At 43.3% G+C, this 25430-nt stretch overlaps 1 protein-coding gene across 3 annotated transcripts in view; it reads right to left on the bottom strand.

Annotated features, from left to right (window-relative positions):
• LOC135549753 (lysophosphatidylcholine acyltransferase 1-like) overlaps positions 1-24949 on the bottom strand; it is a 34707-nt gene extending 9758 nt beyond the window's left edge. Inside the window, exons 1-6 of one of the 3 annotated variants that reach the window (XM_064980018.1) lie at positions 24864-24949; positions 24345-24466; positions 7797-7936; positions 6914-7128; positions 4336-4448; positions 4178-4238 (exon numbers count right to left, since the gene is read on the bottom strand). In XM_064980018.1, coding sequence (XP_064836090.1) covers positions 4178-4238; positions 4336-4448; positions 6914-7128; positions 7797-7936; positions 24345-24466; positions 24864-24882 — 670 coding nt within the window. In that variant the 5' untranslated portion in view covers positions 24883-24949. Of the gene's footprint in view, positions 1-4177; positions 4239-4335; positions 4449-6913; positions 7129-7770; positions 7937-24344; positions 24467-24595; positions 24649-24863 lie in introns of those variants that run through there. The other 2 variants (XM_064980020.1, XM_064980019.1) reach the window with 2 other exon arrangements.
• Positions 24950-25430: the final 481 nt, after the last annotated feature.

Raw genomic sequence — 25430 nt, 5'->3', positions numbered from 1 at the left:
AATATTTGTTTTGCGTGTGCAGCAAACTGTCAGTAGCATTTTTGAGTTAATTGTATAACTTGATGAGCTGGGACGTCTGCCCTGTAAATTGTTTGTCAGAGACTGTATAGAATGTTCGCAATGACTTAGTTAGCATTTAACTAGCATTCACCATGGGATTTTACATGGACTTATTAGCATTGCTAACCTTCACATTAGAGACTCAGTGGGGTTTGAAAACCGTGCCCTTTGTGTTCAGTGCCGCTATTACCAAATAACCTGGGATGGCATAAGGTTGGTATGAAGGTATGACAGTCTGGACAACGCCCAAGCCTAATTCACACTCGGTGGATGACTGACATTCTGACAACCTTCTGTGTGTGTGTGTGTGTGTGTTTAAGATGACTGAACCTTCCCCCTGAGGACACACAACATCAAAATCCTGTGTTAATGGTTACAGTGTTATACAGTAGTACAGCCTGGTCATGAAACTGCTGGAGACTACCCTGACCTCTGGGTGCAATGGGACCATTACCACTAGGATACTGTAGGAGTTATGACTGGATGATTATGTAGGAGTATGGAGAGAGGGATGAGGAGGTATGAGAGGGAGAGAGAGAGAGGGGGTGAGAGAAAGAATGAGGGGATAGAGAAAGAGGGAGAGAGAGGGGCATATGCATGTGAAGATCGGTAAGATTGACATTTTAGTACAGCAGAGAGGAAGAGATGAGGGAATTCAGAAAAGAAAGAAGATCAGACAAAAGTGAAAAGAAGGGAAGATGAAAATATGATTGAGACATAATGTATGCCAGGGCTGTTTGGCAGAGAGCCAGTGAGAGGACTAAACCAGAGACACATTGGCCACTAAATCCAGACAAGACAGAGGTACTTATTGTTGGAGCCAAAGCACAGTGAGAGAATTTAGCCTCACATTTTAATTCACGGGCAATAAAGGTAAAACACCAAGTAAAAAAACCTAGGTGTTATTCTATTGGTTTTTAAATCAATCCATGATTGTGCACCCCAATACACATCAGACATGTTTTTAAGTTATGTACCCAGTAGGTCCCTCAGGTTCTCTGGCCTTTTAACTATCCCAAAGCCTAGGATCAAGAGGAATGGAGGTGTATCCTTTAGTTATTATGCCCCCAGCCTCTGGAATAGCCTGCCAGAGAACCTGAGGGGGACCAAGAGGCATGGAAAGGTAGCTTTTAGTTACTATGTCCCCAGCCTCAGGAATAGCCTGCCAGAGAACCTGAGGGGGACCAAGAGGCATGGAAAGGTAGCTTTTAGTTACTATGCCCCCAGCCTCAGGAATAGCCTGCCAGAGAACCTGAGGGGGACCAAGAGGCATGGAAAGGTAGCTTTTAGTTACTATGTCCCCAGCCTCAGGAATAGCCTGCCAGAGAACCTGAGGGGGACCAAGAGGCATGGAAAGGTAGCTTTTAGTTACTATGCCCCCAGCCTCAGGAATAGCCTGCCAGAGAACCTGAGGGGGACCAAGAGGCATGGAAAGGTAGCTTTTAGTTACTATGTCCCCAGCCTCAGGAATAGCCTGCCAGAGAACCTGAGGGGGACCAAGAGGCATGGAAAGGTAGCTTTTAGTTACTATGTCCCCAGCCTCAGGAATAGCCTGCCAGAGAACCTGAGGGGGACCAAGAGGCATGGAAAGGTAGCTTTTAGTTACTATGTCCCCAGCCTCAGGAATAGCCTGCCAGAGAACCTGAGGGGGACCAAGAGGCATGGAAAGGTAGCTTTTAGTTACTATGCCCCCAGCCTCAGGAATAGCCTGCCAGAGAACCTGAGGGGGACCAAGAGGCATGGAAAGGTAGCTTTTAGTTACTATGTCCCCAGCCTCAGGAATAGCCTGCCAGAGAACCTGAGGGGGACCAAGAGGCATGGAAAGGTAGCTTTTAGTTACTATGCCCCCAGCCTCAGGAATAGCCTGCCAGAGAACCTGAGGGGGACCAAGAGGCATGGAAAGGTAGCTTTTAGTTACTATGTCCCCAGCCTCAGGAATAGCCTGCCAGAGAACCTGAGGGGGACCAAGAGGCATGGAAAGGTAGCTTTTAGTTACTATGTCCCCAGCCTCAGGAATAGCCTGCCAGAGAACCTGAGGGGGACCAAGAGGCATGGAAAGGTAGCTTTTAGTTACTATGTCCCCAGCCTCAGGAATAGCCTGCCAGAGAACCTGAGGGGGACCAAGAGGCATGGAAAGGTAGCTTTTAGTTACTGTCCCCAGCCTCAGGAATAGCCTACCAGAGAACCTGAGGGGGACCAAGAGGCATGGAAAGGTAGCTTTTAGTTACTATGCCCCCAGCCTCAGGAATAGCCTGCCAGAGAACCTGAGGGGGACCAAGAGGCATGGAAAGGTAGCTTTTAGTTACTATGTCCCCAGCCTCAGGAATAGCCTGCCAGAGAACCTGAGGGGGACCAAGAGGCATGGAAAGGTAGCTTTTAGTTACTATGTCCCCAGCCTCAGGAATAGCCTGCCAGAGAACCTGAGGGGGACCAAGAGGCATGGAAAGGTAGCTTTAGTTACTATGCCCCCAGCCTCAGGAATAGCCTGCCAGAGAACCTGAGGGGGACCAAGAGGCATGGAAAGGTAGCTTTTAGTTACTATGTCCCCAGCCTCAGGAATAGCCTGCCAGAGAACCTGAGGGGGACCAAGAGGCATGGAAAGGTAGCTTTTAGTTACTATGTCCCCAGCCTCAGGAATAGCCTGCCAGAGAACCTGAGGGGGACCAAGAGGCATGGAAAGGTAGCTTTTAGTTACTATGCCCCCAGCCTCAGGAATAGCCTGCCAGAGAACCTGAGGGGGACCAAGAGGCATGGAAAGGTAGCTTTTAGTTACTATGTCCCCAGCCTCAGGAATAGCCTGCCAGAGAACCTGAGGGGGACCAAGAGGCATGGAAAGGTAGCTTTTAGTTACTATGTCCCCAGCCTCAGGAATAGCCTGCCAGAGAACCTGAGGGGGACCAAGAGGCATGGAAAGGTAGCTTTTAGTTACTATGTCCCCAGCCTCAGGAATAGCCTGCCAGAGAACCTGAGGGGGACCAAGAGGCATGGAAAGGTAGCTTTTAGTTACTATGTCCCCAGCCTCAGGAATAGCCTGCCAGAGAACCTGAGGGGGACCAAGAGGCATGGAAAGGTAGCTTTTAGTTACTATGTCCCCAGCCTCAGGAATAGCCTGCCAGAGAACCTGAGGGGGACCAAGAGGCATGGAGAAGCGAGACTGAAACTATGGACAAAAAGAGATCTTAAAAGAAGCTTTGCTTTTCCTTAGGGTGCTTTTTATTTGTTCAGATTTTACTGGTCGTTTTTTTTACTACTCGTTTTTTTAATCCTCTTACTTAAATATTTAATTTTCATTGTTTTTATTTGTTTTTCCCTGTGACAACCATTGTATTGCATTTCTGAAACGTGCCATATAAATCAAAATGGATTTGGACAGACAACCCAGAGTTAAACTGAAAGCTGGGTTTCAAGGGGCAACACTACACAGCCGGGAACACGCTTAGATAAACAGGGATTTACAGCTCCAGTCAGAGTTGGTCAGTGAAAGTCCTAATATATAAACTATTTACCTTTGCCATAGCCCAAAATAAGAATGTTACTCCATTGTTTACAAACAACAATGTATGTCTTTCCTTGCATCGAGAGCCCTGTCTATGAACTTGTGGTGACATTTCCCTGGCCCCAACCCTCTGCTGTATACCATCACAAATGGCGAGGACACCATTTTGTTGTTTTTAGTTTCCCAGAATGTCGATTAACTGAACAGGGTGAGACAGGTTTAGAAAAGCATGGCTTATGGGGACAGGACAGTGACACAGGGGTAGAACAGAAGGGATTACTGTGTGGGTACAGCTACAATGAAGAGGGGTCACTAGTGGGAACACACACACAAAGCGACAACACACACACACGCTGAACAGAAATACACACACACACATGGAAGTGCGCATTCAAGACTTACATACACAGTGACAGGCACAAGGGGTGCAATTTTCAAACCCCACGGAGACTCCAATTCAAACACTAGCAATGATAGAGAGGGTGAGAGAGAGACACACACACAGACAGAGAGAGAGAGCGATGGCGCGAGAGAGGAACAGCGAATGAGAAACAGTGAGCGCAACACAGAGCGCGAGAGAGACAGAGAGACATGGACGTGGTCAGCATAAAGAACACATACCAGGCTTGAATGTGATGAGGCAGGATCTGTTGGTACACGTCCCCTCTGGAAATATCATTATCTGCAAACACAGTACAGTACACACATGGGTACTTATCTAAATACACAGTACATTGAATTAGACTTCCAAGATTGAGGAAGGTTGGTCTTTACGTTACCTGAGGCCACTCCCCTCCAGCGTGGGCTCTGCGTTTGATCTCCTCGACCGTCTTCTTGCGAGAATCCTGGTCCGACCGCGACACGAACACTGGCCTTATGAACTTTATCAGAGCTGGTGGGGCAGGGAGAGACAGAAGGGGATGAGGGAAAGACATTGGGGAGAGAAAGAGCAATGATAGATTAGTGATTAGCACAGCATAATATCAATAGAACTACAATAATGTTATAATGACAATATGGTCATCATTAACACCTGGTCTCACCACCTCATACTGTTCCTCTCTCCAACCGTCAAGTCAACTCTGATAACCTCACTGACACACAACAGTCAATATCTATCAGAAGACAATGGTTCTCACTGCCCCTGACAGAGACTGGGGTGGGTTTCTCAGTATGCATACTACCGTGCTCCACACTCTCATGCTCTGAGCGCATTCTCCGACAACCTTCTCTTGAGTACATTCTTGTGAGGTTGAGTGTGTGGAGAACGCATAAAACAATACATTTGAGAAGCATCCACACTCCCCCATCTGTATTACCTCACGCTGCACCTCCCCATTCACTGAACCTTCTTCCAGCCAGGACAATGGCAACCATAGACGATGCAAGACGTACACAAACCAAACGTTTTACTGCATAATTATAAGCTAGATATGTGAACTGTAATAATCTAGCTAGTTAAACAGGCAAAATGTCCTAACACTAATGTTATGCAAGGTAGATGTACATATTTTGTGGGTAGCTACCAATTCTTCGTGGCTAGCTAGCTTTCCAGTTTGCCCTATTGACTTACTATGGACATGGGACTTACCCATTCACTGAACGGTCTTTTAGCCAGGACAATGGCAATAGAGACAAAACAAGATATACACAGGGCAACCATTTTACTTCAGAACTATCAGCTAGCTAAATGTGAATTGTAACAATATAGCTAACCAGATAGTTTAAGAAGCAAAAATGACCTAAAACTAATAATAGGCAATAGATTCGTGGGTAGCTCGCTAACTATTCTTTGTGGCTACCTGGTTAGCTAACAGTAGTAGCTAGCCCGATTGACCTATTATGGGCTTGCCAGAGTTAACAGCATTTATTTACTAATGTATCAAGATCAAATATTGTAGTCAGGCAACACACGAGATGTGAAGAGGCAACACACGAGATGTGAAGAGGCAAACACACGAGATGTGAAGAGGCAAACACACGAGATGTGAAGAGGCAAACACACGAGATGTGAAGAGGCAAACACACGAGATGTGAAGAGGGTAACACACGAGATGTGAAGAGGGTAACACACGAGATGTGAAGAGGGTAACACACGAGATGTGAAGAGGGTAACACACGAGATGTGAAGAGGGTAACACACGAGATGTGAAGAGGGTAACACACGAGATGTGAAGAGGGTAACACACGAGATGTGAAGAGGCAAACACACGAGATGTGAAGAGGCAACACACGAGATGTGAAGAGGCAACACACGAGATGTGAAGAGGCAAACACACGAGATGTGAAGAGGCAAACACACGAGATGTGAAGAGGCAAACACACGAGATGTGAAGAGGCAAACACACGAGATGTGAAGAGGCAAACACACGAGATGTGAAGAGGGTAACACACGAGATGTGAAGAGGGTAACACACGAGATGTGAAGAGGGTAACACACGAGATGTGAAGAGGGTAACACACGAGATGTGAAGAGGGTAACACACGAGATGTGAAGAGGGTAACACACGAGATGTGAAGAGGGTAACACACGAGATGTGAAGAGGGTAACACACGAGATGTGAAGAGGGTAACACACGAGATGTGAAGAGGGTAACACACGAGATGTGAAGAGGTAACACACGAGATGTGAAGAGGTAACACACGAGATGTGAAGAGGGTAACACACGAGATGTGAAGAGGTAACACACGAGATGTGAAGATGTAACACACGAGATGTGAAGAGGTAACACACGAGATGTGAAGAGGTAACACACGAGATGTGAAGAGGTAACACACGAGATGTGAAGAGGTAACACACGAGATGTGAAGAGGTAACACACGAGATGTGAAGAGGTAACACACGAGATGTGAATAGGAAACATTTCATTGCCAAGTCGGAGTGTATTTTCTATCACTTCCGTTCAAATAATGGCCACCATTGATTTGAACACATTCTGCATATTTTTTTTAAGTGGTTGTGTCATATTTCTTTGCATACCTTCCGTTGAAACTTGTGCATCGATGCATGCTTCAAAATATGTACAAACGGAGTACGCATTCGAGAAGTGCCCTCCATGCTCCGTTTCACATACTTTCATTCGGACTCATACTCTGACCCTCCCGCGCTTCAATTTGCGTGCTTGGAGCACGGTAGTATGCATTTTGAGACACACCCAGAGAAAAATGAGGAAGACTGCGGTACCAGAGAGAGAGAATGAAGAAGATCACGACTAGAGTACACACTTCCCTAGACAGTGAGACAGACTGAAAAGGCCTGACAAATCAGGAAGAGGCAGAGAGAAGGAAAAAGAGAGGTGAGGAAGACAGTGGTATTTAATGAAGATGAGAGAGATGAAAATGAGGACGACTACTCACTGCCCCAGACGGGGATGTTCTTGCTCTCGGTCTTCATGACGATAGAGGCCATGGTCATGGTGACGGGGATGGCGTCAAAGTAGGACGAGTGAGGGGCCAGGGTGAGGATGGGCGCCTGCGAGGGCGGAGCCGGTTCCCCTTTCACCGTCACCCAATGGAACCCTCCACAGAACCACATGGCACGCATGATCCCCCTCAGGGCGATGTCACAGATCCTGTAGAAGAGAGACTGATTGAGGGCGTGTGTGTTTATTTTCTATTTGACCTTTACTTATACAGTTAAGTAAATTAAGACTTGTTTGCAATTACATCCTGTTGCGCACACATGTGTGTGTGTTTGCTTGCCCTGGCAATGTCAATTGTATCCAAACCTTCTACAAATATTCCACAATATTTGTCATTATCAGGTGTTTCATTCATTTTATACACAGAGTGTACAAAACATTACATTGAGTTACACCACAGTCGAAAGCATTCCACAGGGATGCTGGCCCAGGTGGACTCCAAAGCTTCACACAGTTGTGTCAAGTTGGCTGGATGTCCTTTGGATGGTGGACCATTCTTGATACACACGGGAAACTGTTGAGCATGAAAAACCCAGCAGCGTTGCAGTTCTTGACATACTCAAACTTGTGCGTCTGGCACCTACTACCATACCCCGTTCAAAAGGAACTTCAGTATTTTATCCAGCCCATTCACCTTCTGAATGGCACACAAAACATCCATGTCTCAAGGCTTAACAATCCTTCTTTAACCTGTCTCCTCCCCTTCATCTACACATAGTCATAGCATTTACCTGGCCAGTCTCATGGAAAGAGCAGGTATTCCTAATGTTTTTCTGTCACTCGCTCACTCACACTGACACACACAGTGACAGGTGTACCTCCTCCACCAGGTCTCGGTCTCCACTGCCAGTTCAGATCGTCCCAGGGAGGCAGCGAAGGCAAAGGGCCAGGCCAGCAACATGAGGAGGACTGCAAAGAACAGCCGTACTGGGAACACAGTCACCGTCATCACACCGATCTGAGAGAGGGTGGTGGAGAGAGAGAGAGAGACTAAAGCAAATGGTCATGCATTGATCCATAAAAACACAGAGAGAAAGAGAGGGAAATAGAGGGGTACAAATGATCACATCTAAGCGATTGGCCCACAACACACAGTTCAGGACAAGCATCTCGTTTTGTGTAAACAAGTAAAACTACTATCGCTTTGACTTGGGCCTACACATTTCCCCTTGTATGAAATAAAAATCCAATTTTATCAGTTGAGTAGACATATTTTGCAGATGTTCCAGCTTCAACAGTGCAGTATACCTAACAATACAAAGCAATACACACAAACTCCAAAATTAAATAAATAAATATCAGAACGAGCAATGTCAGAGTCCAGAATATAAAGGGTCTGAATAAGTATGTAAATGTGATTAGGTTTTTTATCAAAATAAAATAAATACACTTTTCTTCATTTGTCATTATGGGGTAGTGTGTAGATAAAAAGAATGAGAATCAAGAAGAATCAATTTTACAATAAGACTGTAACCTAAGAAAAAGTGGAAAATGTCAAGGGGTCTGAATACTTTCCAAAGGCCATGACTAGAAAAACAGTATATACATATGAAGTGGGTAAAACAGTACGTAAACATTATGTATAAGTATGTATGTTTGTATATGTATATAAGTATGTTTTCTCTAGTGGTCAGTGCTGGTCTATTGATGAGCAGTGTGAGGATGTGGAAGAGAGCTAATAAATTCGATTGACCCATCAGGAACTGCGCTGTTGAAGTAGAGACTCGGGCTTGCCTTTAACCATCAACCATACAGCAATGACAGACATACAGCTAATCATCCCTCCTATCTTTCTCCTTGTTCACTCTACGCTCCTTATGTTAGCGCAATCATGGTCGATGCATACGTTAGCTCATACAGAACAAAAAAGGTTATTAAAGTCAAAGGATCATCTGAGATCAAAGCTGATAACTATTGACCTGTCATCCCTTGCAAGGAATATGGTAATCTTGTGTGTGTCAGGGTCATGTCATCACGCCTAATAACAGGGTCAAAATGTCGCAGCCAGAGGTGGAAAAAGTACCCAATTGTAAAAGTAAAGATAACTTAATAGAAAATGACACAAGTAAATGTGAGTCACCCATTAAAATACTACTTGAGTAAAAGTCTAAAAAGTATTTGGTTTTAAATATACTTAAGCATCAGTATAAATAATTTATCATTCCAGATAGCCAGGGACACACTCCAACATCATTTACAAGTTCCACCAGATCAGAGGCAGTAGGGATGTTCTCTTGATAAGTGTGTGGATTGTCCAATGTTGCTGTCCTGCTAAGCATTCAAAACATAACTAGTACTTTTCAGTGTCAGGGAAAATGTATGAAGTAAAAGTACATTATTTTCAGAAGTAATGTAGTGGAATAAAAGTAGTCAAAAAGATATGTAGTCAAGTAAAGTACAGATATCCCAAAAAACAACTGAAGTAGTACTTTAAAGTATTTTTTACTAAAGTAGAGGAGGAAGACTACTCACTGCCCCAGACAGCAAACACTGTCATTTCAGATCCCATCCCCCCTCTATTCCTCTCCCTGGTCCCCTCTCCATCTCTAGAGATCTCTTCCCTCTCCTACTGGGTGTTACAGTAGTGTTGTTGTTCTCCATATTGTACATCTTATGTGTCTATTGCCTTCTAACTATAATTATATTTCCCTCTCTCCATCTCTGCCTCCCTTCATTACAATGATGTGGTCTCCTTTCCTCTCTATGATTTGCTTCTCCTCTCTTTCCTTGTTTAAAAGTAGCCTAGGCAAAATCCGACCATATCCGTGGAGGGAATTACTTTCTACAGACTTCCATATGCCATTGAGACCAGTAGCCTATTGTTTTATAAAGACTTCCATATGCCATTGAGACCAGTAGCCTATTGTTTTATAAAGACTTCCATATGCCATTGAGACCAGTAGCCTATTGTTTAATAAAGACTTCCATATGCCATTGAGACCAGTAGCCTATTGTTTAATAAAGACTTCCATATGCCATTGAGACCAGTAGCCTATTGTTTAATAAAGACTTCCATATGCAATTGAGACCAGTAGCCTATTGTTTAATAAAGACTTCCATATGCCATTGAGACCAGTAGCCTATTGTTTAATAAAGACTTCCATATGCCATTGAGACCAGTAGCCTATTGTTTTATAAAGACTTCCATATGCAATTGAGACCAGTAGCCTATTGTTTAATAAAGACTTCCATATGCCATTGAGACCAGTAGCCTATTGTTTTATAAAGACTTCCATATGCAATTGAGACCAGTAGCCTATTGTTTAATAAAGACTTCCATATGCCATTGAGACCAGTAGCCTATTGTTTTATAAAGACTTCCATATGCAATTGAGACCAGTAGCCTATTGTTTAATAAAGACTTCCATATGCCATTGAGACCAGTAGCCTATTGTTTTATAAAGACTTCCATATGCCATTGAGACCAGTAGCCTATTGTTTTATAAAGACTTCCATATGCCATTGAGACCAGTAGCCTATTGTTTTATAAAGACTTCCATATGCCATTGAGACCAGTAGCCTATTGTTTTATAAAGACTTCCATATGCCATTGAGACCAGTAGCCTATTGTTTAATAAAGACTTCCATATGCAATTGAGACCAGTAGCCTATTGTTTAATAAAGACTTCCATATGCCATTGAGACCAGTAGCCTATTGTTTAATAAAGACTTCCATATGCCATTGAGACCAGTAGCCTATTGTTTTATAAAGACTTCCATATGCCATTGAGACCAGTAGCCTATTGTTTTATAAAGACTTCCATATGCCATTGAGACCAGTAGCCTATTGTTTAATAAAGACTTCCATATGCCATTGAGACCAGTAGCCTATTGTTTAATAAAGACTTCCATATGCCATTGAGACCAGTAGCCTATTGTTTAATAAAGACTTCCATATGCAATTGAGACCAGTAGCCTATTGTTTAATAAAGACTTCCATATGCCATTGAGACCAGTAGCCTATTGTTTAATAAAGACTTCCATATGCCATTGAGACCAGTAGCCTATTGTTTTATAAAGACTTCCATATGCAATTGAGACCAGTAGCCTATTGTTTAATAAAGACTTCCATATGCCATTGAGACCAGTAGCCTATTGTTTTATAAAGACTTCCATATGCAATTGAGACCAGTAGCCTATTGTTTAATAAAGACTTCCATATGCCATTGAGACCAGTAGCCTATTGTTTTATAAAGACTTCCATATGCAATTGAGACCAGTAGCCTATTGTTTAATAAAGACTTCCATATGCCATTGAGACCAGTAGCCTATTGTTTTATAAAGACTTCCATATGCCATTGAGACCAGTAGCCTATTGTTTTATAAAGACTTCCATATGCCATTGAGACCAGTAGCCTATTGTTTTATAAAGACTTCCATATGCCATTGAGACCAGTAGCCTATTGTTTTATAAAGACTTCCATATGCCATTGAGACCAGTAGCCTATTGTTTAATAAAGACTTCCATATGCAATTGAGACCAGTAGCCTATTGTTTAATAAAGACTTCCATATGCCATTGAGACCAGTAGCCTATTGTTTAATAAAGACTTCCATATGCCATTGAGACCAGTAGCCTATTGTTTTATAAAGACTTCCATATGCAATTGAGACCAGTAGCCTATTGTTTAATAAAGACTTCCATATGCCATTGAGACCAGTAGCCTATTGTTTTATAAAGACTTCCATATGCAATTGAGACCAGTAGCCTATTGTTTAATAAAGACTTCCATATGCCATTGAGACCAGTAGCCTATTGTTTTATAAAGACTTCCATATGCAATTGAGACCAGTAGCCTATTGTTTAATAAAGACTTCCATATGCCATTGAGACCAGTAGCCTATTGTTTTATAAAGACTTCCATATGCCATTGAGACCAGTAGCCTATTGTTTTATAAAGACTTCCATATGCCATTGAGACCAGTAGCCTATTGTTTTATAAAGACTTCCATATGCCATTGAGACCAGTAACCCATTTCTCTCATGTTCTGTTGTCTTGTTTTCTTTCTTTCATTGTCTGGTAGCAAAAACATTTGTGCGTACCCTACTGCCTTGTGCGCATTGCTGCCCTAATAATGTTAAGAAAAAAATTGATGACCAACATTTTAAGCTAAACGTCCTGATCTATTGCATCAGATTCATTGCTTTTTTAAAGTAGTTTTTTTAAATGTAGCCTAGGTGTACTGGTTCTATGAATTTGGGATCTATCGTCCCACAACTGTGGGAAGGCAGGGGGTCTAGTGCTTAGAGCGTTGGGCCACTACCCGAAATGTTGCTAGATCAAATCCCCGAGCTGACAAGGTAGAAATCTGTCGTTCTGCCCCTGAACAAGGTAGTTAACCCACTGTTTCTAGGCAGTCATTATAATAAAATTAAAAACGGTCCCAGAGTCTGGGCTATTTCTTTCTTGACAAGCTGACCAATAGAATAGGTTGAGGAACTTAAAACTTACGACACTCTCCACTACTGTCCCGTCGATGTGGATAGGGGGCTGCTCCCTCTGCTGTTTCCTGAAGTCCACGATCATCTCTTTTGTTTTGTTGACGTTGAGTGCAAGGTTATTTTCCTGGCACCACACTCCGAGGGCCCTCACCTCCTCCCTGTAGGCCGTCTCGTCGTTGTTGGTAATCAAGCCTACCACTGTAGTGTCATCTGCAAACTTGATGATTGAGTTGGAGGCGTGCATGGCCACGCAGTTGTGGGTGAACAGGGAGTACAGGAGAGGGCTCAGAACGCACCCTTGTGGGGCCCCAGTGTTGAGGATCAGCGCGGTGGAGATGTTGTTACCTACCCTCCCCACCTGGGGGCAGCCCGTCAGGAAGTCCAGTACCCAGTTGCACAGGGCAGGGTGTCAGGTAGGGTGGAGGTGATATGGTCCTTGACTAGTCTTTCAAAGCACTTCATGATGACGGATGTGAGTGCTACGGGGCGGGGCGGTAGTCGTTTAGCTCAGTTACCTTAGCTTTCTTGGGAACAGGAACAATGGTGGCCCTCTTGAAGCATGTGGGAACAGCAGACTGGGATAATGATTGATTGATTGATTATGTCCGTAGACACACCAGCCAGCTGGTCTGCGCATGCTCTGAGGACGCGGCTGGGGATGCCGTCTGGGCCTGCAGCCTTGCGAGAGTTAACACGTTTAAATGTTTTACTCACGTCAGCTGCAGTGAAGGAGAGTCCACAGGTTTTGGTAGCGGGCTGTGTCAGTGTCACTGTATTGTCCTCAAAGCGAGCAACGAAGTTGTTTAGTCTGTCTGGGAGCAAGACATCCTGGTCTGCGACGGGGCTGGTTTTCTTTTTGTAATCCGTGATTGACCGAGACCCTGCCACATACCTCGTGTCTGAGCCGTTGAATTGCGACTACTTCGTCTCTACACTGACGCTTAGCTTTTTTGATTGCCTTGCGGAGGGAATTGCAACACTGTTTGTATTCAGTCATGTTTCCGGTCACCTTGCCCTGGTTAAAAAGCAGTGGTTCGCACTTTCAGTTTTGCGCGAATGCTGCCATCAATACACGTTTTCTAGTTTGGGAATGTTTTAATAGTTGTTGTGGGTACGACATCGCCGATGCACTTGCTAATAAACTCGCTCACCGATTCAACGTATTCGTCAATGTTGTTGTTTGACGCAATGCGGAACAAATCCCAATCCACGTGATCGAAGCAATCTTGAAGCGTGGAATCAGATTGGTCGGACCAGCGTTGAACAGACCTGAGTGGTGGAGCTTCCTGTATTAGTCTCTGTCTATAGGCAGGGAGCAACAAAATGGAGTCGTGGTCAGCTTTTTCGAAAGGAGGGCGGGGAAGGCCTTATATGCGTCACGGAATAACAATGATCCAGGGTTTTACCAGCCCTGGTAGCACAATCGATATGCTGATAGAATTTAGGGAGTCTTGTTTTCAGATTAGCCTTGTTAAAATCCCCAGCTACAATCAATGAATGCAGCCTCAGGATATGTGGTTTCCAGTTTACATAGAGTCAAATAAAGTTTGTTCAGGGCCATCGATGTGTCTGCTTGGGGGGAATATATGCGACTGTGATTATAATCTAAGAGAATTCTCTTGGTAGATAATGCGATCGACATTTGATTGTGAGGAACTCTAAGTCAGGTGAACAGAAGGACAATATGCTGCATTTGCTGTAGGCCTATTGTTTGCCTTTTTGTTGGTGACATTTTGATATCTTGATAATATGCAGCTGTTTAAAAAGGCAAATCCACTGATGAAACAATAACAAAACCGACCACCCCGCCTGTTTTGGTAAAAAGCTGAGGGATGGGCATGGATAAATGTGACCACTCTCAGATGAATAGACAGAGCTATGGATGCAAGGACTGACCATCCATGATATCAAAAGTATTGTTTTAACCATGTTATGAGGCTATACAGTGTTTGTTTACATTTACAATGTTTACAAACATTGGAGAAAAACACGTTTATATTTTGGGTTCTCATGGAGTGTGACAGTTGAACTAAGCTCACGAGGAATTTAGAAGTTATATTCTTCAAGAATCAATGGAAATGTCCTTTTTTCAGGACCCTGTCTTTCAAAGATAATTCGTAAAAATCCAAATTACTTCACAGATCTTCATTGTAAAGGGGTTAAACATTGTTTCCCATGCTTGTTCAATGAACCATAAACAATTAACGAACATGCACCTGTGGAACGGTCATTAAAACACTAACAGCTTACAGACGGTAGGCAATTAAGGTCACAGTTAGGAAAATTTAGGGACACTAAAGAGGCTGTTCTACTGACTCTGAAAAACACCAAAAGAAAGATGCCCAGGTTCTGCGTGAACAAGGTGCAAGGAGGCATGTGGACTGCAGATGTGGTCAGATGTCCTTACTGAGACAGCGCTACAGGGAGACAGGACGGACAGCTGATCGTCCTCGCAGGGGCAGACCATGTGTAACAACACCTGCACAGGATCGGTACATCCGAACATCACAGCTGCGGGACAGGTACAAGATGGCAACAATAACTGCCCGAGTTACACCAGGAACAAACAATCACTCCATCAGTGCTCAGACTGTCCGCAATAGGCTGAGGGAGGCTGGACTGAGGGCTGTAGGCCTGTTGTAAGGCAGGTCCTCACTAGACATCACCGGCAACAACGTCGCCTATGGGCACAAACCCACCGTCGCTTGACCAGACAGGACTGGCAAAAAGTGCTCTTCACTGACGAGTCACGGTTTTGTCTCACCAGGGGTGATGGTCGGATTCGCATTTATCATCGAAGGAATGAGCACTACACCGAGGCCTGTACTCTGGTCCATCATCGGACTCAGCTTGTTGTTATTGCAGGCAATCTCAATGCTGTGCGTTACAGGGAAGACATCCTCCTCCCTCATGTGGTACCCTTCCTGCAGGCTCATCCTGACATGACCCTCCAGCATGACAATGCCACCAGTCATACTGCTCATTCTGTGCATGATTTCCTGCAAGACAGGAATGTCAGTGTTCTGGCATGGCCAGCGAAGAGCCCGGATCTCAATCCCATTGAGCACGTCTGGGACCATTCCCCCCCAGAAATGTCCGGGAACTTGCAGGTGCCTTGGTGGAAGAGTCGGGTAACGTCACACAGCAAGAACTGGCAAATCTGGTGCAGTCCATGAGGAGATGCACTGCAAAACTTAATGCAGCTGGTGGCCACACCAGATACTGACTTACTTTTGATTTTGACCTCCCCTTTGTTCAAGGACACATTATTCCATTTCTGTTAGTCACATGCCTGTGGAACTTGTTCAGTTTATGTCTCAGTTGTTGAATCTTGTTATGTTTATACAAATATTTACACGTGTTAAGTTTTCTGAAAATAAATGCAGTTGACAGTGAGAGGACGTTTCTTTTTTTGCTGAGTTAAGATATATACACACACTACCATTCACAAGTTTGGGGTCACTTCGAAATGTTCTTGTTTTTGAAAGAAAAGCACATTCTTTGTCCATTAAAATAACATCAAATTGGTCAGAAATACAGTGTAGACATTGTTAATGTTGTAAATGACTATTGCAGCTGGAAACTGCTGATTTTTTGGGGAATATCTACAAAGGCGTACAGATGCCCAATATCAGCAACCATCACACCTGTGTTCCAATGGCACGTTGTGTTAGCCTTTTAAAATGATAAACTTGGATTAGCTAATGGATCATTAGAAAACCCTTTTGCAATTATGTTAGCACAGCTGAAAACTGTTGTCCTAATTAAAGAAGCAATAAAACTGGCCTTCTTTAGACTAGTTGAGTATCTGGAGCATTAGCATTTGTGGGTTCAATTACAGGCTCAAAATGGCCAGAAACAAAGAACTTTGTTCTGAAACTCATCAGTATATTCTTGTTCTGAAAAATGAAGGCTATTCCATGCAAGAAATTGCCAAGAAACTGAAGATCTCATACAACGCTGTGTACGACTCCCTTCACAGAACAGCGCAAACTAGCTCTAACCAAAATAGAAAGAGTGGGAGGCCCCGGTGCACAACTGAGCAAGAGGACAAGTACATTAGAGTGTCTAGTTTGAGAAACAGATGCATCAAGTCCTCAACTGGCAGATTCATTAAATAGTACCTGCAAAACACCAGTCTCAACGTGAACAGGTGACTCCGGGATGCTGGCCTTCTAGGCAAAGTTGCAAAGAAAATGCCATATTTCAGACTGGCCAATAAAAATAAAAGATTCAGATGGGCAAAAGGACAGACAGTGGACAGAGGAACTCTGCCTAGAAGAGCAGCATCCCGGCGTAACCTCTTCACTGTTGACGTTGAAACCGGTGTTTTTCGGGGGAAAACATTTTGGGCAGTGAAACAAGGCTACTCAGGTGAGAAAATAACCTCACCCAAATGTATAGCCCCGTTGGAAAATATAAATGGGCTGTTTGAAAATGTGAGGGAATTTTTATTTTTATTTTAAATATTTTTTTTTGTAAATGTGAATCACATTTGTATTTGGTGTACCCTAGTTTGGGAATACCTGGACTACACCACTACTGTCATCCTTACCTCCACACGTTTTTTTGAATTGGATAATCTTTGGATGCGGACGGCAGTCGTACCATTTGAAGAAATCGCTTGGAATGTTGCCTACAAAAGCCTATTCGTGCTTTTTTCCCACAATCCATCAAACCCATTTGGTGTGTCATCATAGTGGTCTCTGACTTGTGGTCAGACTCGCTCAGGTGGAACAAACTGATTTGCTGATTTGAATGTCATTAAGAAAACAGAGAAGTGTCAAAGATGTGTCTTATTGGCACCATGGGAGAGCATTGGCCATATACCCAGTGAGTGCACACGTTCACTCTATCATTGTGGGTCAGTGCCACGTAAAAGTTAGTTTTTGAACAATAACTACCTCATCCAGTGATATTATATTCCTCTCCCACCTTCTCATAGGCATATTATATGACCAATGTAATTTTATTGCTCTGTTTATCAGTTTCAGCAGAGTAGGCTACCCTGTAATATGTCATATTAAAAATAATATTCTGCTAATGTCTCCAGTCATAGAAAAGTGTAGCAGAATTGCATGAAATGTGTTTTTCCCCAAGCAAAGAAAGAAGAAATGTATCTGATAGGGCCTACAGCCCAGGCCTCTACACGACACACGCTCAGCCCATGCATTGAACTGTATTTTTTGTGAACAGTGATGGAGTTCTATTATTAGCCTATATTATGACTATCCAATCTACTCGTCACATTACACATAGTAGGCCCTCTTACATCCTATACTGTAAGTCTGCACATACGATGATGCATGGAATGGTTTATTATAAAGGTTAATTTTTATGGATGAAATGTGCTTCCCCAATCTTGAATCTCACGCTCCGCCAATGCATAGGCTAGTGATCTTTTAAGATTCATTACCATAACCTAAATATGATTTGTCATTGTGAGCCCCATGGGTGGACGGCATAATCAGGTTAGGTAGGCTAGGTACATTTCTCAAATGTCCGGTAAATTAAAATGCTGCCGGTCAAACAGAAACCCTGGCGCACACGTAGGGGTCCTCATGCATATATTATGACAGAACTTTCTGACCATTTTTCTGGTCTACTGCAAGATTTTGAATTTATTTTTTACTTTGTGCACATGACAGTTCGAGGCAAGCCGAAGTTCGGTTGCCAAAGTGTATGCCCCTTCGTCCATGATTGGTCAACAGTAGGGATTCTTCAATTAAAATGGTTGTTGTCTCGTTTTCAAGCATTTTTTTATACTTGTAAAATACTGCACCAAACATCTTATTTAGATGGACAACTAAGATCTCCTCCGCAACAACAGCCAACTTAATGACAGATTTCATGAGTTACCTTACACTGAACAAAAATATAAATGCAACATGTAGAAATGCAACAAGTGTTGGTCCCATGTCTCATGAGCTGGAATAAAAGATCCCAGAAATGTTTCATACACACAAACTTCACTCTCAAATTTTGTGCACAAATTTGTTTACATCCCGGTTAGTGTGCATTTCTCCTTTGCCAAGATAATCTATCCACATGACAGGTGTGGCATATCAAGAAGCTTGATCCTTACACTGCTGCACCTTGTGCAGGGGACAATAAAAGGCCACTTTAAAATTTGCAGTCATAACACAACGCCACAGACGTCTCAAGTTAAGGGAGCGTGCAATTGGCATGCTAACTGCAGGAATATCCACCAGAGCTGTTGGCAGAGAATTTAATATTAATTTCTCTACCATAAGCCACCTGCAACATCATTTTAGAGAATTTCACAGTACGTCCAACCGGCCTCACAATCGCAGACTACCCGTAACCACACCAGCCCAGGACCTCCAAATCTGGCTTCTTCACCTGCAGGATCGTCTGAGACCAGCTACCTGGAAACCAAAGAATTTCTGCACAAACCGTCTCAGGGAAGCTAATCTGCATGCTCGTCGTCCTCACCAGGGTCTTGACCTGATTGCAGTTCGGCGTCCTAAACGACTTCAGTGAGCAAATTCTCACCTCCGATGGTCACTGGCACGCTGGAGAAGTAGCTCTTCATTAATGAATCCCGATTTCAACTGTACTGGGCAGTTATAGCATGTATGGCATCGTGTGGGCAAGAAGTTTACTGATGTCAACGTTGTGAACAGAGTGCCTCATGGTGGCATTGGGGTTATGATGCAGGCAGGAATAAATCTACAGACAAACACAATTGCATTTTATCGATGGCAATTTGAATGCAAAGAGATAGTGACATGATGCTGAGAACCATTGTTGTAGTACCATTCATCCGCAGCCATCACGTTTCAGCATGATAATGCACGGCCCCATATCGCACAGATCTGTACACAATTCATGGAAGCTGAAAATGTCCCAGTTCTTCCATGGCTGCATACTCACCCGACATGTCACCCATTGAGAATGTTTAAGATGCTCTTATTAACAGAAGCTGCTATTATTTAGTTGCATCATCAGTGCCGCCAGGGATAAATGCAAACCCCAAGGACTTCAGCTCCCTGGGCTAACTAACACTAACTAAATGTCAACAAACACGACGTGTATGACAGTGTTCCAGTTCCCGCCAATATCCAGCAACTTCACACAGCCATTGAAGAGGAGTGGGAAAAACATTCCACAGGTCAAAATCAACAACCTGATCAACTCTTTGCAAAGGAGACATGTTGGGCTGCAAATGGTGGTCAAGCCAGATACTGACTGGTTCTGATCCACAGTCATGTGAAATCCATAGATCAGGGCCTAATGAATTTATACAAATTAACTGATTTCCTGTAACTCAATAAAATTGTTGATTTGAGGAAGTGTATACTGGATAGTGAGTCAAACAGTACTAGGAGTTCTACTTGGGGCCAATTGAACCCAGACGCCTTAACTCCCCATCTGTCCTTCAGAACCAATCCACCCATCTGCTGCTGCTAGGGTCACACACACATTTACATTTACAATGGTCTTTGGAATCTTGGCTTGTTGATCTTCGTGGTTGTCAAATATAACAAAATATCCCTCTCTTTCTACCTCTTCCACATCCCCCCCCTTTCTTCCTTCCGGTCTATGTCACGATAGGCCCAATCCCTTCTTTTTCCTCCATCCCCTGCACTCCCTCTCTTTTTTCTATCCCTGTACTGTCACTGATAGTATGACCTTTCCATCCTCCGCCTCTCTCCCACCCATCTCCCTCCTTCCGGTCTGTGGGGGATAGTCACAGATCCCCCTCTGGGTGTATGTGTCAGTCGAATGAACCAACAGCTTGAAGTGCTTGTTAGCAGAAGCTGATGTTATTATTTAGTTGCATCATAAGGGCCGCCAGGAAGAAGCGCAAACCAGAAGGACTTCAGCTCTGCGAGGGCTAACTGAACCTAACTAATGTCAACACACGCACACACACACAGGCTCCTCAAAGAATGCAGACCTTATCCATAGGCTAAATGGCAGACAGAGACACTACAATAGAGATTCAGTCAGTGAGTGACTTCTTTATTAGGGACGTTTTGTTAATTCATTTGGGGTGTTTTTGTTGTTTTGCAAATTCCTCTTCAAAATAGGCCGTCTGGGAGAGAGAGAGGCCTGAGGGAGGAATGTACTTACATGTGTTGGTGTGACACACACTAAAACGTGTTACCCAGTTATATGACTCTGTTGCCAGCTGCGTGAAGGGAACTAGTGTTTATCTTCAGGCAGAGAGAGAAAGGCAGCTCTTAAATGAACCAGTGTGTGTGTGTGTACATAGAATGGAAAAACACACCTGGACAACTTCACAGTAAGCGCAGGTAGTAGGCTCGTGAGAACAAGACTGAGATAGTGAACTGTAGTATGGGTCTAACTCAACTAACAACCTTCACAACTCTGATTGGCCCAAGTGTATGTGTGTATGTGTACTTCAGCCCAAGTAACCTCCACCTTTTTCTGTCCCACTAGCCTAACTATTACTTTGATCTGAGTTTAACAATAATGTAGACTTTGACAGACATGCTACAGCAATGCAATTGGATACACTGTGACAGTCTTCTAAGAAATACAATTTAAAAGGCCAACGTGCTCGTGTTACAATAGAAAAGACTCATTTCCAGAAGCTTGGCCTAGATCCAGAGACTGGAATAATTAGCACCAGATTCAGAAGCTAAATGCTGTTCCAAAGTCTCTGTCCTTTCTGCTCCTTTATCGAGTTACGTTCTTCCCCTCGTCTCTGTCTGCAGTGTGTGTGTCGACATTATGTGTAAAGTGTGTGTGCATGTGCGTGCGCACGCGTGTGTGTGGCTGTCTGCAAAGCAAGCCTCCTGCTGCAGGAGTAAACTTGTTCGCCGTGTTTCTCTCCCACTGCTGGCACAAAATGTTCTGTGCCAAAATGGAGGCAAGTTTCCTGGACACTGTTGAGAAGGGCTCTCCATCCCTGTTCCTGGAGAGCTACCGTCCTGTAGGTTCACTGCAACTCTCATCTAGCGCACTTGATTCTAATAATTACCTGGTTGATAAACTGAATCAGATTAGTTATAACTGGGGTTGGAGTGAAAATGTACAGTGAAAGGCATGCTTGCAGTTTTACAGCAAAGAAAACAGTCTCAAACGGTTAAAGAAACACAACTCCTATAACCAGAGCTACCTTTCTTCTTCCTGCGCGATTTCAATTTTCTATACGTCGCAGGCTGTTTTAAACTAATCCCGGGTCGTTAATTATTGGTTTGATAAACAACGTTGTTCAGTCGCATTAGCTAGCTAGCTAACAACCAAGTAACTTGAAAGTAGGTCTAGGAAAATTTGATTGTCAGAGGAAGAAAGTTCTGCTACTCATGTGCTTTAAAATATAGGATTCATATAGGTCTAATGTAAGGATTCATATAGGCCTAATGTAAAGATTCATATAGGCCTAATGTAAGGATTCATATAGGCCTAATGTAAGGATTCATATAGGCCTAATGTAAGGATTCATATAGACCTAATGTAAGGATTCATATAGACCTAATGTAAGGATTCATATAGGCCTAATGTAAGGATTCATATAGGCCTAATGTAAGGATTCATATAGGCCTAATGTAAGGATTCATATAGGCCTAATGTAAGGATTCATATAGGCCTAATGTAAGGATTCATATAGACCTAATGTAAGGATTCATATAGACCTAATGTAAGGATTCATATAGGTTTAATGTAAGCCTAAACTATCAAAAATCTCTTTCTGGTGCTCCTTACATTCTGTTTGGTGCTTAATGTTTTTTTAAAGTGGTGTATATGGGTTTGTGGACGAGAGTGGTGTGTGTGTTTATGAGAGGGAGACAAAGTGAATGTGTGAGGGAGTGTGTGGTAACTGAAGAGGAAAGAAGGTTTTATGCAGTTTTCCCAATTGCCACAATGACATGCCACATTATGCATGCATATTCCTCCCTATTCCTCCAGACAAGTCACAGGTAGGCCTTTGCAAATATGAGCAAAGTAGCCATTCTATTCAGTGTTATTATACAGTGTGAAATTAAATTCAATATATGTTGTATTGAGTAGAAGTGTGAATACAGCCCCACGGTGGAGGTGTCATATTACCCATAAAACCTAGCGGTCAAACAGGGAAATGGTTCCAATCGTTTTTCCACCCTTCATTTTCCCATAGGGAATTTTAGAAACACTTAAAATAAAGGCTGTGCTTTGTGTCGGCTTACCCTGACGTGATGTTTTAATAACCATGGAAATCTCTCTCGTACAAGGTGACTTATCAATATAGTCGGCTCTACTTACTCTCATAGGAACATGCTATTTAGCATCAAAGTAGACATTGTGTAAGACTACAAATCCCTGCAAGCTCCTTCACGCCATCTCCAGCGGACACCTTCGCTAACAGGTATTGTGTCAATTTAAAACTTCCTACTTGGCCTGGTATTGTATCGTTAGTCAAATGTTGGTATCGTGACAACACTACAGGAGGGTAGCTCTCCAGGAACAGGGTGGGAGAGCCCTGCTGTACAGTATATGGCGGAGAGTGACTGGGACACACCCTAGTCCTGGGGCTGTGTGAGAGCCGAGAGACCAAGGAAACAGGAACGGGACATACCACATTTCCTCCACTTATAGGAAGAACGCCTGGTATACTTTCTAATGTTATTGTAATGAAAGTCAGTTACATTTCTCTCACTCCTCAAAATACTAACTAGCGACACACATTAGCTAGAATGTTACGGTCAGGAAATGGAACACTTGGTGCAAATAAGGAAGATCATTTTCTGAACGATGCCATATGCTACAGCCATTCTGTCCTTTGCAGCATGGTCTCATAGTGACAACTGCATGTCCAAGCCCCATGGCTGTGTTTAGAAGGCTAAACAGAGAGCATGGGGACAACTGCATGTCCAAGCCCCATGGCTGTGTTTAGAAGGCTAAACAGAGAGCATGGGGACAACTGCATGTCCAAGCCCCATGGCTGTGTTTAGAAGGCTAAACAGAGAGCATGGGGACAACTGCATGTCCAAGCCCCATGGCTGTGTTTAGAAGGCTAAACAGAGAGCATGGGTACAACTGCATGTCCAAGCCCCATGGCTGTGTTTAGAAGGCTAAACAGAGAGCATGGGGACAACTGCATGTCCAAGCCCCATGGCTGTGTTTAGAAGGCTAAACAGAGAGCTTGGGGACAACTGTGTGTGTGTGGTCTTGTTCTTCTATCCAATGAGGCCAAAGGCCATTTTAACAGAATCATAAGGGTTAGGTTTAGGGTTAGGTGTAGAAATGAAGGTTAGGGGAAATAGGATTTTGAATATAAAAAAAACAAAAAGTAGAACTCCATGAGGATAGAAGAATGTGTGTGTAATCAAATTGTTTTTGGGGCGTACACATTTTAGCAGGTGTTATTGCAGATGCAGCGAAATTATTCTGTTTATTAACGTTATTTCCTATCAATCAATGAGATAGAGAAAGAATGTGTGTGTGACCCAGATCTATTCAAAAGCCACAGTAGGCAACCCTCCCTTTAACAGTGAACGCTGTCCAGTCATTTAGGACAACAGTTTTACAGTTGACTGCGATTATTGGACGTGGAAATCCAATGCCAACGTTTGACATGCAAATGATGAAAATCAATATCACCAATTCAATAGCTACAAGACGTTGGCTCTGGTATTGTGTAAATAAACTCTTCTTTATTTGATCAAATCACCATAAAATTACAGCATATGTTTAGATTTGAGTTGAGTCCCTAAATGTAGTTTATGGTCGAGATATACCAATTATTCTAGCAACATGCAACAACAAGCTTAAAAGGCACGGAAAACTTGGTGGGCGGAGAAAAATCAAGTATCTACTAGTAGCTAGCCTGCTAGTACCTACTGTAGAACATTGTATTGTTAACTGTCTAGCTAACAGGCGAAATAAAACATCAACACATAATTTGAATGTTCATTAGATACGATGTCATGAAAAGTTGAACGGTTGCTTACCCTGATTTTCTCCAAGGGAGTGAATCGTAACTCGTGAACGAAAGGATTTCTGAACGGGGGAGGCAAGTCCGACCCATCTTCATTCTCCGAGGAATGATGCTGCTTTTTTGGTAACTTCATAACTGAAAACAAATAAACAAACAGTTATCAGTTAGCAACAGGTTCTCTTCCACAATAAACAGGCAATGCTTCTTTGAAATCGACTATGTAGGCTAGCTACACGGTGCTGATCTGTCGGCTCGAGGACGGACCATCAATTCGTTCTCGTCTGTGAGGGAGATGACGTATGTGTGGTGAGCAACAATACTGGAATCGGTTGTTTGCCTTAAATAAAAGTTCTCCAAGTTCCCCATCTAGTTGGACTAGATGCTAAACAGGTTTGGGATGTTGCTATATAGGATCAACTGAAGACAATAATTAGTTAATTTGACAAAAGTTTTAAAAAATCAGTCGCACTGTGATGTATTAGACATCAGAATTGCATTGGAGGCATACTTGTATTGCAATGTATAGTCTTACCTATGGCTCTTGGGTCCATGTAATGGGCTATCAGCCTACTCAGTGACACTCAGAACACATCTGTGAAGAGCATAGGTGAGGCTGTACGGTACAATATGAATGGTGATTTCCCACAATTAAAGTCCCACAATAACAGTTGTGACACTAATATGTGTGTGTGGGGGGGGGGGGCTCATGATGAGTTCCCTTTTTTTGTGGCACCCACCCCCATCAAAGTTGCCCATCCTTGGTCTTGTCCAATTGTGGCACGATTTCACTATTTTAACCGTTTACATGTTTCAATTGGGACTTTTATTCTGAAGGCAAACCGCCGATTCCACTATTGTTGTTCACAACACACTGGTAGGGAGATGTGGGGCGGTGAAGGGAGGATGGCTAATTTGAGCATGCAGGGACTGCGCACGCGTATTAAGGAGTCCCTTTTTCTGAGATCACTTTGGAAGGTGTAGGATCCTTTTAACACTTTTTTTGTACAGTGGTGCCACAAATTCAGCACACATGCCACACACAGACACAGGCACACACACATCGATAACTGATATGTGTCTTTGAGAAGTGCCAGATACC

Source organism: Oncorhynchus masou, chromosome 12 (assembly GCF_036934945.1).
Source record: "Oncorhynchus masou masou isolate Uvic2021 chromosome 12, UVic_Omas_1.1, whole genome shotgun sequence".
Classification (NCBI taxonomy): Eukaryota; Metazoa; Chordata; class Actinopteri; order Salmoniformes; family Salmonidae; genus Oncorhynchus; species Oncorhynchus masou.
Note: the sequence above shows the minus strand (reverse complement) of the source record. Positions and strands in the feature narration are given on the sequence as shown.